Source organism: Bombyx mori, chromosome 8 (assembly GCF_030269925.1).
Source record: "Bombyx mori chromosome 8, ASM3026992v2".
In the NCBI taxonomy this organism is placed as follows: domain Eukaryota; kingdom Metazoa; phylum Arthropoda; class Insecta; order Lepidoptera; family Bombycidae; genus Bombyx; species Bombyx mori.
The window spans coordinates 12,630,240-12,645,176 of record NC_085114.1 but is presented as its reverse complement, the minus strand read 5'-3'; the positions used below and the strand labels follow the sequence as shown (position 1 = coordinate 12,645,176).

The 14,937-nt window shown below is 37.4% G+C and overlaps 2 protein-coding genes across 2 annotated transcripts in view; one reads left to right on the top strand and one right to left on the bottom strand.

Annotated features, from left to right (window-relative positions):
• The window catches only part of LOC101746524 (differentially expressed in FDCP 6), a 35,204-nt gene extending 32,226 nt beyond the window's left edge, over positions 1 to 2,978 (top strand). The window contains exon 10 of the mRNA XM_038012434.2: positions 360 to 2,978. Coding sequence (XP_037868362.1) covers positions 360 to 503 — 144 coding nt within the window. The 3' untranslated portion in view covers positions 504 to 2,978. The remainder of the gene's footprint in view (positions 1 to 359) is intronic.
• On the bottom strand, positions 2,966 to 14,744 carry LOC101745821 (dynein regulatory complex protein 10). Its single transcript, XM_004927314.4, has 10 exons — positions 14,422 to 14,744; positions 13,553 to 13,797; positions 11,262 to 11,369; positions 10,533 to 10,559; positions 10,006 to 10,168; positions 8,446 to 8,581; positions 7,332 to 7,481; positions 6,489 to 6,618; positions 5,528 to 5,698; positions 2,966 to 3,160 (listed from the first exon to the last, which is right to left on the bottom strand). Exons 1-10 carry the CDS (start codon positions 14,546 to 14,548, stop codon positions 3,092 to 3,094), a joined length of 1,326 nt encoding a protein of 441 aa, XP_004927371.1. The 5' UTR covers positions 14,549 to 14,744; the 3' UTR covers positions 2,966 to 3,091.
• Between the last annotated feature and the right edge of the window lie 193 nt (positions 14,745 to 14,937).

The window sequence follows — 14,937 nt, the reverse complement described above, 5'->3', positions numbered from 1 at the left end:
TTAAAGGTAAATTAAACAAATATTAAGCATTTCTTTTTTTGCTTAATTAGAACGAGAATCGACTACTGAGCGCTCTATATCAATATGTATAAGAAAAACTAAGTGGTTGTGGAAGAAATAATGAATATTTTACTGTCAGAGAAAAAAGGGCACGTGGAATGTCAACTTTTGAACAAGAAGTACAGCGCCACACGCGTAAGAAAACGGAAACTAAAATGGCTGCATTCCATTTCTATAACAATACGTAAAGTGTCCAATCAGTCGCCCTGTATAGGTTAATTGTATTAGTGACGCTCTAATACTGCCGTCTCGACTTCGTTTTCGGCGTCAGTTCCAAGAGCCCGTATTGTTACTTACAGGATCTGAGTCCGGCGTTACGTAACGGGGAGAGAGCGAGACGGGCTGTGTCCTTCGTGCCGACCACGAAGAGCTCATCCGACACCCTCATCGACATCAAAGCCATCCGCCACTCGAAGGTGATCGATAACAATGAAAACGTTTGATTAAAAAACTAGTAGTTAATTTTTGAAGTGAAACTTCTATTGCGACTTCCAACAAGGTTGCGTTAAACGTTTAACGCTACAATGGAATAGAAAGAGACAGAGCGAGAGTGAATGCGTGACACTCGAACGCATGTGCGTAGTATAACTGTTACAGCGCGAGCGTTAGCAACGAGTAGCATCCACTATTTTAATGAAGTATTGAAAAAAATATATACATATATTTATGTTTCTATGTATAATTAAAAATATATATAATAGAAGATGTCGCATATCTTATACACATCATTCCCTATTACAAGACCAATCTGATTGATGGATGAAAAATGAAGAAAACCACAATACTACACATCGAAAAAGAAGTTTCACTTCATTCACGCGCACCGTTTTTTTTTTTTTTGCTTGTATCTCAATAGTGTTGTATCACATAGTGTTGTAGTACTCAATAGTTATGTGTTGTGTCCTATAATAATATATTTTTTGTTAATGTCATCATACTGGTAGTAGGGGATGTTGGGTCGGGGTTGGGACACTCGTTTAAACAACAATTTTCATGAACTCAGACCTCAGACCTCACGTCTCAAGGTGGGTCGTTCACGTTATAGCATCTATGCAATATCGGTGACCGCGACTGACAAAAATATAGAACACAATTTTCTTCGATTACACAAGTTAAGGAGCTCACGGTCTACCTAGTTAAGTACCGGAGCCCATAGACAACAACAAAGTAAATTCCGTCACCCACCTTGAGACAAAATCTAAGTCGCAGTTCTATACAACGTCTGCCCCACCCTTCAAACTGGAAGGCTTTACTGCTTCGTGCCAGAAATGGGCAGGGTAGTGGTACCTACCCGCGCGGGCTGACAAACTTGCTGGACGGCAAATAAAACTGTTTTATTTGAACTTGCCTTACTGTCCACTACCCTACTTCTTTAAGCAACCATTCCGCACACATAGAATAATATAATATAATATAATATAATATAATATAATATAATATGTATTGCCGAGACGTAAGATTGAAATACCTGTACTAACTTGTCAGACAGGTCCCGAACATTGTCCTAAATATGATTAAAATCTATGTGATTGACGTCAAAAATAGATTGGATTAAAAATTTGAGCAATTGAAATTATTGCCAGTTTTTAAGTAAATTAAGTAAAGTTTGTGGAAAATTCAATAAAATCCTCATTAAGTAAGCGATACCATTCAAAGATGTCGTTGGTGACCCTAATAAGTGACGCAAAACATTTGGCAGATGAGTTGGCGCTCAAAATCGTCAATAGACAAATGAGTTGGCTTCCAAAAGCGGCCAATTGACAAATATTGGTCTAACATAAATATATATGTAAGATAAAATAAAAAATGGTGCTTGTAACATAAAAAGTAATATGCAAGACAGCATATCTATATTCGTGCCTTAGTTGTATGTGTAATTATATATCGAGGGGTGAAAAGCATTTAAAAAGGGGCTTAAGGGCCATTTTTGCAACTTCACACGAGAGACATTTAAAGTTTAAAATTTGGAAAAAATATCTTTACGACAAAAACTTCTTCAGCTGTTTCAATGGAGTAAACTTAATTAAATTTCTATTAAAAACATCAAATTTGTTATCGAATACTAATACCAAATAAATGGACCTTTAATTACAAAGATAAATGTCGCGCATTAAAATAGTTTTCACTCCTCGATATAGCAAGACTTGTGTATTTTATTGTCTGTTTATATCGTATTTACTCATGTTTATTAGATAATTTTTATCTTTTACAGCTTAAAACTTTGAAATGCACCTTGACAAAAAAATTCAGTTGTGATAAAAGTATCGGCAACCCAAAGTATGTACCTACTTAATGTCACAATGTGTTTAAACGAAATTATAATGTCTTAAATATTATTTCAAAGGTGTAGGTATCTAAATTACTTTCTGTAAAACAAATTTCCGGATACGTTCTATGCACCCTCAAAACTGATATAATGTATCATGAGACTTGTCGAATAATTAATTACTCTAGATCCAAATTCAAAGGCTATTTTTTTAAGTGGGAAGTTACATTTCAATGCGTTTCGGTTTGAAGGGTGGGGCAGCCGTTGTAATTATACTTTCTACCTTAAAACTTATATCTCAAAGTGGGTGGCACATTTACGTTATAGATGTCTATGAGCTCCAGTAACCACTTAGAGCCAGGTGGGCTATGAGCTCCTCCACCCATCAAAGCAATAAAAAAATTATTCGGAAACGCGAAGTACTTGTGCCTGTATATTATTTACGAATTAGTTCTGTTGATTTTAATTTTTTAAATTTATAGATATTGTCTCTGTCAATAAACAATTGATCACATTTCAAGTATGTTTCTAACATTTTCCCTTTTTTCTAGAAAGGTCGTGTCCAAAAACTATTACTATTAAAAGAATATCAATTAAAAAAAAATACTCTGTGAAATATTTATTTTGAGTAAAACCATATTATTTTACTGTATCAATTATTTTATTTCCCATAGCTTTGTTGAAATTTATTATTTGACACAAATTTGAAAATACAGTACAATGATTGAATACAATAATTGAATAAATTAATTAAAGGAACATTAACTATTTCTTTGGCGGTTTCTTGTTTGCCGCTGCAGCAGCTGCTTGCATCTTCTTTTGTATCTTTTTTAACTACAGGAAAGGATAGGAAAAGGATTAGGAATTGGTTGTGGGATCAACTCATCACTACATATATTAATATATAATCATTTTGTTCATATAATCTACTACCTACATCAATAAAAGGTAATCTGTATCTTTTCCACATAACCTCGAAAGTTAATCTGTGTGCTTAGTGCGAGTTTTTTAACGTTCTCGTATGGAGGATAGAGGTAAGGAGAACCGTCTCTGTGTGTGAAAAGTGTCCGTTAAAATCTGCTAAATAAGGGTGGCGCTACAGTAGCAACCGGGTAAATTTAAAAAAGGCGCTGAAAGTTATTAGAATAAGATCGAGAATTAAAAAAGAACGAAAGAACTGTAAGCACTAAAAAATCACAAAAAGTATTTTATTTAAAACTGATAAGAAAATGCAATCGATGTCTCCACGTTTTACCACAACAATAATTTTAGGTTATATAGACGAAATTAGTTTGGACTACGTAAGCATGTGAGGTCTTGTATATTACACTGTCACTAACTACTCTAATCATTAAATATATTAAATTTCCTAACTCATCATACTTCAATCACTTAACAACTGCTCAATTCATATCATACTGTGCCTATGCTAGCGCCATTCTGGAGGATTGCAGAACTGTTACTTAGTGCTGAAAGTCGGACACTTTTTCAAGCTTCACCTTACCTCTACCCCCCATACGTTCTCGATAGCGTAAAAGTGAAGTCAATTTTGTATGGAGTTGGAACGTTTGCCTACGTTTGCCGCTAGGGGCACTGTTCCAACTGCATACAAATTTGAGTTAACTTTTACGCTATCGAGAACGTTAAAAAACTCGCACTAAGTAAGCACACTGAACCATTTAACTAGGTATAACGTTTGGTTACAAATTAAATTTACGAAGGTATAAAATATACTGTGTTAATTATTTAATAACAAACTAGAGCACTAATGAACACACATTAGGTTTTTTTTTGTTCATTTCTTGCTATGAAATTTCATTCCGTTCGGAAATGAAATTACCATTTCACAAAAATAATAATAATAATAAATAAATATTTTACTAACAATCACGCCATGTTAACTGGTCCCGTGATAAGTTCGTAAAGAACTTGTGTTACAGGTACCAGATAACGGATATACCTAAATGTAATATTTTTATTATACACATACATATATTTAATATACATCCATAACCCTGGAATAGACATTTATATTTATCATACAAATATCTTCCCTTGGCGGGATTCGAACCCGCGACCCCCTTGTGTAGTGACCATGTCACTTACCAACTACACCAGACGGCCGTTAAATAATATTTAGGTGATCATTTTATTTTAATTTTTAACGTCATCTATATTTATTTATTATATTATATATTTTAAAATTTGAAAGAATCGCACAGTTTCGTACGACATTTCTGAATGTTTCTGCCGAAACAATAGAAGTAATTGAATCTAACAACATTCTTGTTACTGTATCTATGGATTACGTAATCATTTTCAATTAACTTATAAAACTTATTAGGTTATATTTTAACCTAATGGCATTAAAAAGATAGTAATTTGATTGACATAGATAAAATATTACTGAATGATGTAAAGGAATCGATTGGAGTTTTTTAAGGATCAAATTACGTCTTCTTCTTGCCTTTCTTAGCTCTTCCCTTTTGATGCTTAAAAAAATAGTTAATGTATTAGATTAAACAATTAAATGACAGATGGAAGCTTATTATGATAAAAAATCATTTTGACAGGTGATATTTAGTTTAAGCGCCATTTTTACAACTTTACAGGAGAAACATTTAAAGCTTAAAATTTGGAAAAAATATCATAACCAAAAAACTTCTTCAGTTATTTCAATGGGGTAAGCTTAATTGAAGTTTAAATAAAAACATCGGACTGTTGATGCTAATCTATATATATATAAATGAATTGCTGTTCGTTAGTCTCGCTAAAACTCGAGAACGACTGGACCGATTTGGCTTTGGTCAATTTTGGTCTTGAATTATTTGTGGAAGTCCATAGAAGGTTTAAAAGGAAAATTCTCAGAATTATATAAAAATAACAATATTATTTATCCTTTGATGTGTCCCCCGTCGGACGGATTGCTTTTGTTTGTTTTAAGTTTATTTTATACAAAAGTTTAGGTCTTTTATTTATCGATCGAAGCACTACGAAGTCTGCCGGGTCAGCTAGTGTCAAATAAAACGCACCTTTAATTACAAAGATAAGTTCGATTTTTACTCGCGTTTCGTTATTTTTTAAATATAAAGATTATTCACATGTTTTAAATCTCAGGTATACATATAATTCCAACTTAATTGGCTTAAAAAGGTACAAAATTTCATTGTCACGTTTACAGAGATTTGCAATGTTTCTAACCTTCTTCTTTTCGGCTCGATTAGCCAGTACGTCTCTCCATGCGGTCTGAATGACCCTGGCCGCGTGCTCCAGCATGAACTTGTTCATCTTCTCCGTCATCTCCTTGTGGTATTCCTCTTCCCTCTCTGCCATCAGAGGAATGTACTCTTTGTCTTGTTCGGCTAGTTTTTGCTAAGCGTGTAAAATGATCCAGTTTATTTAGTATCAATCCATTAATACTAAAACAACTACCTACATTAATTTATTTATAGAATCATATTTTTTTTATTTTTTTTATTGCTTACATGGGTGGACGAGCTCACAGCCTACCTGATCTTAAGTGGTTACTGGAGCCCATAGACATCTACAACGTAAATGCGCCACCCACCTTGAGAAAGTTCTAAGGTCTCAAGTAAAGTTACCACGGCTGCCTCACCCTTCAAACCGAAACGCATTACCGCTTCACGGCAGAAATAGGCGGGGTGGCGGTACCTACCCGCGCGGATTCACTAGAGGCCCTACCACCAGTGAAACCTCTCGAAATTGGTTGTACAATAATTCGTACTGTAGTCGATATGAAATATCCCACATCTTCATTCTAATGACGATAGTGGTCATAGTTTGTAAATTCATTTGTTACCGTTCAAAATGTAATTTGAAATTTGGCTCACTCATGAAGAGCCTATGACAATACAATAATAATGCGATGCATGATGCGCTTTTTATAATATTTCATAATGACTACTTTTATCGATACGTAATCGTAAAAAAAATTACAAAAATTTCAATAAAAATATTAAAAAATTACGATAAAATGATTTTTCTTCGTCACATTTTTTTTAAATTATAGAATAGGTATTATTTTCTAATATTCAACTACATACAATAGTATGTCTTTTGGTTTTTTTAATTACTAACATACCGCAACGTTAAAGATGCCCTACTTGAGAATTAAAAAAAAACTCAAACCACACACACACACCTCCAAAACTTCACATTTCTGTAATTCGTCTTCGTACTTCTCCGTAAGCTCATCGAGTTCGATTTGCTTCTCGCCCATCTCGAGATCGTATTTCTGAAGCCAGGACAACAGCTGCGTCTCGACTTTGAACCTAAAATCCCACGGACGAATGCTTAGATGGATGGACGAGCTCACAGGCCACCTGGTGTTAAGTGGTTACTGGAGCCCATAGACATCTACAACGTAGATGCGCCACCCACCTCGAGATATAAGTTCTAAGATCTCAGTATAGTTACAACGGCTACCCCACCCTTCGAACCGAAACGCATTACTGCTTCACGGCGGAAATAGGCGGGGTGGTGGTACCTAGCCGTGCGGACTCCCAAGAGGTCCTACCACCAGTGAAAACCCGAGAGGTCCTACCACCAGTGAAAAAAACTTTCCAATGGCTCAATTTTGTTACGCGATCAATGTGCTTAGTGCGAGTTTCTTAACGTTCTCGATAGCGTAAAAGTCAGCTCATATTTGTATGGAATGGGATCGTTTGCCTACGTTTGCCGCTAGGGGCGCTGTTCCAACTGCATACTAAATTGGGTTAACTTTTACGCTATCGAGAACGTTAAAAAACTCGCACTAAGCACACTGATGCAATAAGCGATTTCCAATTAGCTTTAAACGCATTCGATTCCATTAATGAATGGTAAATTATATAATATTACAACTATGCACTGCACTAAAATTCGCATGTCAAATAATGACAAAGCATACACGCTGCTTTTAATTTATGTAATAACTCATTTTCACTATGCTTGGCGAATAAATGATTTCTTTCTTTCTTTCTTTCTTAAAAGTAACGCAACGCACCTTCGGGCCCTCTGATTCTTCTCATCGGCGAGGTGAGTCCGGAGCAAGTTCTCGTATGCCTCCTTGCATTCGTTTTCTTCTTCTTTGAGCATATCGTTCTTGACGGCGTGCGCTCGTGAGGCAAGCACCATCTGACGTTCAGAATCTAAGCTGGAATCGGATTTGAATAATCAAATTTTGCCCCGAGGGTTTCACGTGGTAATAGTTTCGTGGTAATCTATATCAAAATGCTTTTATTAATCAAACTAGGTCTTTACAATTTTCAAATCGTTACGACTCCCATCACCATTTCATCACAGCGAAGATTCGAGCAGAAACCCAAAGAACTCAGACACTCTATTCCAATATAGATACCTATACTACATTTGTCAAAACAATATATAATACTAGAAAGTAGAACCGGTTCACATTGCTGAGAACTAACCAAAGACCCGTACAATCAATACAACCGGTCACCGTCCTCGTCGAACCCGTCGCTTGCGACGAAGGGCTCGACGAGCGAATTAACCCATAGACACAGCCCACTGAGTTTCTCGTCGGATCTTCTCAGTGGGTCGCGTTTCCGATCCGGTGGTAGATTCTGCGAAACACTGCTCTTGCTGGGCCAGTGTTAGCAACACTCTGGTTTGAGCCCCGTGAGCTCACCTACATGTTAGGGCGAAGCTGGAATAGCCTCTCAAGGCTATCAGCATAGGTAGGGAAAAAAAACAATACAAAAATTCAATACTTCGACTATTACATGACGCCAATCACCTTAAGCCACTGCTAATTTATAATACTCATTGTCCTAGACATCAACAATACCAATGACATCGCTTGACTACGACAGTTTCAGATGAAATTTTAGAAATTTATAGCTGCCGTTAAACCATAAAAGGCATTTGATTCTAAAGACCCATGTCAAATGACTGGAACTTGTTTCGAGGTTTGGAATACTGCGAAGGGAGCGATGATATGACTGGAGATTTTCAACCAATTATTTCCAAGCACACCCTTGTACCTTTCTTTTTCCATCTGCAAAACACCGCTTACAGAAACAGAATGAAACGTCCAATACTATCCATTAAACGAACAGCAAACAGTATTTTGATTGCTTTCAAACGTTTTAACCTACATTTTCTTTTTAATTTTCAGGGAGGCTTCGTGATTGAGCATCGCGAGTTCTTTTTGTAGTTTAGTAATGATTTCAGTTTTGAGTTTCATCGTTTTTTCAAATCTCTCGCTTTCCTCCTTCAGTTTAGTTGAATATTCTGAAAAAACAAAACAAACGAAGATATAAAAAAAATAGATTCGCATTAATGAATTAATTGTCAGCTCTATGGAAAATTCCAGATGAACTAGATTGAAATGATACTGAAAATCGGGTAGATAATCTTTTACCATATAATAAACATTTCAATTTACTTTGAATATGAAAGGTATTCAGTTTGAGAAGGAAGTCGGAAGATTGTTTTAAATCGTCATCGGTGTGTTAGCTATAACATTGTTTTAATGAATACCTAAAATGATTATGTTAATATTTTTGACGGCGGGTTCGGTGTTAGATTATACCTACATAATTATAATTAAGAATTACTAATGAATGTTAGGAAACAATACATTATGCTACGCCGGTAAGAGTAACGTCATCTATCGCCGAATAGTCGAACGAATATCGAAGGATCTAGTAGCATCAAGAACGCTCGAGAAGTACAGCGGCATCTATTGTCAGATAGCGGAAACACGATACTTGAAATATGTGGAATATTCTCGATAATTCTAGAGATGTGGTATAATAGGCTAGAAAAGCGTTGCAGAGATGACACGCAGTTAGTTAGTAATCGGAACTATTCGAAGCGAAACAGCGAACGGATCACCTGAAGCGAAGCGGAAGAAGCGAATTGAGATTTTTAAAGTGTTTGTGAAGCCTTTCAAGTGTTCTAAGTGTTTAATACAGTGTTAACTTGTACTCCGGTAGAATTTTTATTTATCCCGAACCTTAGCGCGTAACAGTTAGAAGGTGTCGATAGCTTATATTTTTATTTAATGCATTAATGTGAATTTTGCAGCCCAGATTGAGAGCAGGTAGGTGGTAGGATGGTAGGTCTCAACTATAACACTTTCATTGTTGATGTCGATTGGCATCAATAAACTCACCATCCGATGGACTGTATATGCGTCTGCCCTCTAAGGCATTGAAAAACAAGAAAAAAACCTGAAGTCAAAGCCTTCAGAATGGCTCAAACAAGCAGCAAAGATCAAACCAGCCTTCACTCACAACACGCCATACGTAACTAAGTATTTCTCATTATAGCCACGTTTAAAAAAACAAAATGTGTGCAATTCACACGTGGTAGAAGTGAAACCTTCCAAAATTAAAATACAATTATCCTAAACGTCTTAAGTATATGTAAAATTTTGTCATTAGTAAATAATTGTAAGGTAGCGCCCTCTGTGAATTGATATTTTAATTTCACGTATAATCCTAAATTAACAAATACACACGTTAGTATTAAAAAATCTCACAGATGGCGCTGTATTAAATAGTATGTATATTTCTGTGTCATTCTTTGCTGGCTTCATCCTACAAATTTTTGTATTTGTGTCTCTTACCTGTCGTTTTTTCCGTTGCATCCGGTTTGAAATCACAACGATACTAAAGAAGTTTTCAATTCAAAAAAAATCATATTGATACCTTCTATTTTATGTAGCAAATTCTTGTTAGAAGCTTCTAACTTTCTTGTGCTGATTTTAGCGGCCAATTCCTCAGCAGCCGTCGTCTCCATCTGACGCACCATCAACTCTTTAAACTGTTCCATCGCAAGAAGAAATTCCAGACCCGGCTGAGGCGGCGCTGCCTGCAAAATAATATATTAAAAACATAATAAAAACATTATGTTTTCACAATATCTTGTATCTAAAATTTGTTAGTAATTAACAAAGGTCACAAATTACCAGGGCGTAATCAAAAAACTGACGTATTAAAGTACCATCGGAAGGTACGTCTAACCTGACGCGGAGTAGTCACGTTTTCTGGTCTGAAGGCTTGGTTACAGCTACACGATACAAGTGAGGATTTGACCACACATCTCAATTTGGGTGGTGATGCTTGTAATATTGATGTCTAAGTGCTCCGTCAGCCAAGTAGTCTGCGTGGTGTTATATTCACTCGTCTAAGCATTAAATATCAAAAAGCACCATTATGTTATTTTTAATACAAACCTCATCGCCAACGCAAGAAGCCTTCATCTGAAAAAATGCAATTGACATATTAGGTATAGCAAATAGTTTATTTTTCTCCCTATCCTAGTAACCTCGAAGGGTTTATTACATTCACAGAACGATTAAGTGAGCTCACGGGGCTCTAACCTGATGACGTTGCTAACACTAGCTAGGGCTAGTGCAGTGCTTCGCAGAATCTACCACCGGATCGGAAGCGCAACCCACTGAGAAGATCCGGCGAGAAACTCAGTGGGTTGTTGTGTCTGTGGGTTAATTTACTCGCCAAGCCCTCGGGGTTCGACGAGAACGACGACTGGTGCTTGAGGTACCTAAAAGCAACGTTACTGGATCGGGAGGATCCGAAATGAAGTATTTAGGACGATATCGACTGTTTACCATTCGGTTCACAGGATCGGGTATGTAATTACCTGCGGCCACAGCGAGAGGGCTTTCATGTCGTGCCGCTTTCTCAAAATGATGCACTGATGCCGACTGTAAATACTAATACTCTTAAAGTGTATCCCAAAAACATCCGTGTTTCTAACTCAGTGGCTGGACCAGGTTTGTTCAGGAAGTATCTCCAACAGTGTTTTATAATAACTAAATTGCGATTCCTGTTTGTCCGTTTATTGAAAAACTGTGTTTGCAGCTCACTACTTCGGATGTACTTACATGATCTTTGGAGGAAACTTAATTTGAGGGATTGAAGCAAGGATATAACAGGCTAACCTCCTCGATCATTTCCTCGACTTTAGGTGCTAGAGCAGGATAGCTGTTCATTATGTAGATTAGATGCCCTAGTTCCGGATTCAAACGATTTTTTAATGACACATCACCCTGCAAATACAAAAAGAAAACACTATGAAGGTCTTATCTGAAAGCGAGTTAAAAAATTTAGACAGTAAAAAAGGCTGACTTTATTTGTTAAAGTTGACTCAACCAACCAAACAAACAGACACATAATAAAGTTTTGGGACATCTTGGTGTTTTGATTTGTACTCCAAGGCTCTTAAATCGGTCATACGATAGGTGAAATGTACAAAGTATTGTTTTGATACAATGCTACCAAAATATGTTTGAATTACGTAATTACTGGTGGTAGGACCTCTTGTGAGTACGCACGGGTAGGTAACACCACGCCGCCTATTTCTGCCGTGAAGCAGTAATGCGTTTCGGTCTGAAGGGTGGGGTAGCCGTTGTAACTATACTGAGACCTTAGAACTTATATCTCAAGGTGGGTGACGCATTTACGTTGTAGATGTCTATGGGATCCAGTAACCACTTGACACTAGGTGGACTGTCAGCTCGTCCACCAATCTAAGCAAAAAAAAAATAATGCAATACACCCGCCCATAACATAATTTTATTAAATACTAGCGAACCGCCCTCGCTTCGCTTCGGAAACATTAAATTTTATTATTGATAGCTGAGTCCCGCGATGTTATGTCCCGTCGTACCACGGGTGACGCCGCGGGGCGAAGCTAGTCTAAAAAAGTAAAGCCTAAGTTACTCCTTATATCATCTACCTATCAGTGAAAGTCCCGTCAAAATCGGTCCAGCCGTTCCAGAGATTAGCCGGAACAAGCAGACAGACAGAGAGACAAAAATTGTAAAAAAATCTATTTTGGTGTATGTACCGTATATAGTCATATGCATGTACGAGGGCGGCACTGAAAATTTCGGGAATTAACGAAGTGACACAACATTACTATTTAAAAATGTATTTATTGCTTTTCGAAGTATTCTCCGCGAAATTTGACACATTTTTCCATATGATGGAACCAATCATTGAAGCAACCATTCCATTCGGAAGTTGGGGTCTCCAAAATGGCCGTTTTGTAGGCGTCCACAGGTTTTTCAGGTGATGAAAATCTCTGTCCACGCAATTTATTCTTTATTTTAGGGAAAGTATAGAAATCATTAGGGCTTAGGTCGGGGCTGTACGGCGGATGGTCTAATAATTCTATCTTTTCTTGCTCTAAAAACTCTTTTGTTCTGTGCGCGGTGTGAGAACTCGCATTGTCGTGATGGAGGATGATGCGGCGGTTGCAGTTCTCTTTACGGAGTTCAGAAACGACCTGTGGCAAACAAATGCTAGCATACCATTCTGCATTAACCGTTCTTTGTCCCTCAAGAGGAATAGTCGTAACATGTCCGGTTTTGGAGACAAACGTGGCCACCATTTTTTTTGCAACACTCCGTGAACGAACAATTTTTGTTGGCTTTAACTCATTTTCGAACACCCAAACTCGTGACTGGTTTTTTGTTTCGGGTTCGTACGCGTATATCCAGGATTCGTCACCTGATACAATGTTGTATACAGCATTTGAGGATCCTGCATGGAATCTTTCGAGAGTTCTGACGCACCAAGTAACGCGAGCCGCTTTTTGCTCTTCACAGAGCGAATGCGGTATCCATCGGGAAAACAACTTTTTTACACCTAATTGTTCATGCAAGATTATTTGTATTTGACTCATGCCAATGTCTAAAGTTGCCTGAATTTCGCGGTATGTCACATGTCGATCTTCCTCAATCAGCTTACGCACAGCATCAACGTTTTCTTGGGTGACTGCAGTTTTTGGACGACCTTGACGGGGATCATCACTGAGCTTGACACGTCCACGTTGAAACTCAGCAAACCAGCAATAAATTGTGGTTTTGGATGGGGCTTCATCACCAAATGCAGAAATCATCCGGTCAATACACTGTTTTTGTGTTAAACCACTTCGAAAGTCATAATAAATCATCGCTCTTGAATTTTCTCGAGTCAATTCCATTTTCTCAACGACTAAACAAGTTTGACAAAACCTCGTAACAAGACCGAGAATCTTTTTTTAAATAAATAAATGGTATTCGATTTTTAAAACGAAGGAGTTTTCAATTAAAAATATTTTAATATGACAGGAACAGTGGAAATATTCCATTCCCGATACTTTTAGTGCAGCCTAGTAGTAAAAAGCGGTTATTTCAATATTACAAATAGACACTCCAATTTTATTTATATGTACAGATTAACTTACCGCTTTTAAGTCTTCCATGACAGTAACATTCATGAGACTGTCCGAAAACAATGGGTTATCATATTGCTCGAATATGAAAATCAGATCGTCCATGTGCTGATCGGACAGAACAGAACTTAACGTCTTGTATTCTTGGACGAAATGGGGTAGGCAAAGAGACAGCTTTATCTTGTATATCGCTTCGTCCAAAATCTTCGTGATGCGTTCCGTTTGAATATGACATTCTAGATCGATAGGAGAAGCAGCTGTAAAAGCCAATTTCATTACAAATATATAGTGATCTATATGCACTACGTGTTCTGGAGTGGAGACCGCGAACCGGCAAACGTAGTGTAGGACGCCCTCCTGCTAGATGGAGCGACGACCTGCGCAAGGCAGCTGGAAATGACTGGATGCATAGAACCGAAGATCGGGTTCAGTTGCAAGCTTTGGGGGAGGCCTATGTCCAGCAGTGGACTGCCGCACGCTGATGATGATGATGATATGTACTTGTTATGTGTATTAAATGGGGTGATCCCAAAAACATTTTTAATCTTGGTAGATTATATACTAAGCACGGAAAGGTATAAGGAAGCACTGCTCTTGCTAGGGTCAGTGATAGCATAACTCCGGTTTGAGCCTCGTGAGCTCACCTACTAGCTAAGGTTACGCTGAAATAGCCTCTCAAGGCCATCAGCTTAGGTAGGAAAAAATAAAAATGTACAATTCAGTGGGTCGCGCTTCTAATCCGGTAGTAGATTCAGCGAAGCACTGCTCTTGCTCAATTCTCTCAGGTTGAGCCCGTGAGCTCACCTATCCGTCTGGGCGAAGTTGGAACAGACTCTTAAGATAGTAATGGTTAATTAAGAAAAAAAAACATAACTGCTTACAATTATCTTTAGTAAGGTCCATCTCCTTCTCGTTAATATCTGCCACTCCGGATCGACTGCTGCCAGTCTTCGAACTTTCGGAAAAAATGGAAGGTGACTGAAGAGTACCAGACGACTGGGTATCCATTATTGTCAGATATGTCTTATCCTATTTAAATATATAAAACTCTCCGCAGTACAAAAATCTTTTCCAATAACGTAGTCGTAGTGATTTTCTTAGATCGGATAGGATTTATTCAGAGTAAATAAACGTTAAGTTACAGATTTATTCCATAATTATTCTCATCCAATCTTATTACAGCTTTTGACGTAACCGTTGCTATGATAACGTAAACATAGATAATATCATAAAAAGGGCTAAACTTTGATACTCTTATCTTTTTGGTATTTGAAAAGCGAAGTTTGAGTGATAGATACGATACATAGAAGTCGCCCCGTAACCTTCGCTAGGGAGAAGTCGCCTCCTATAGGGGTTGAAGCCGGGTGAAAGCCCTTCTCCGGTCCCCAACTCGGAGA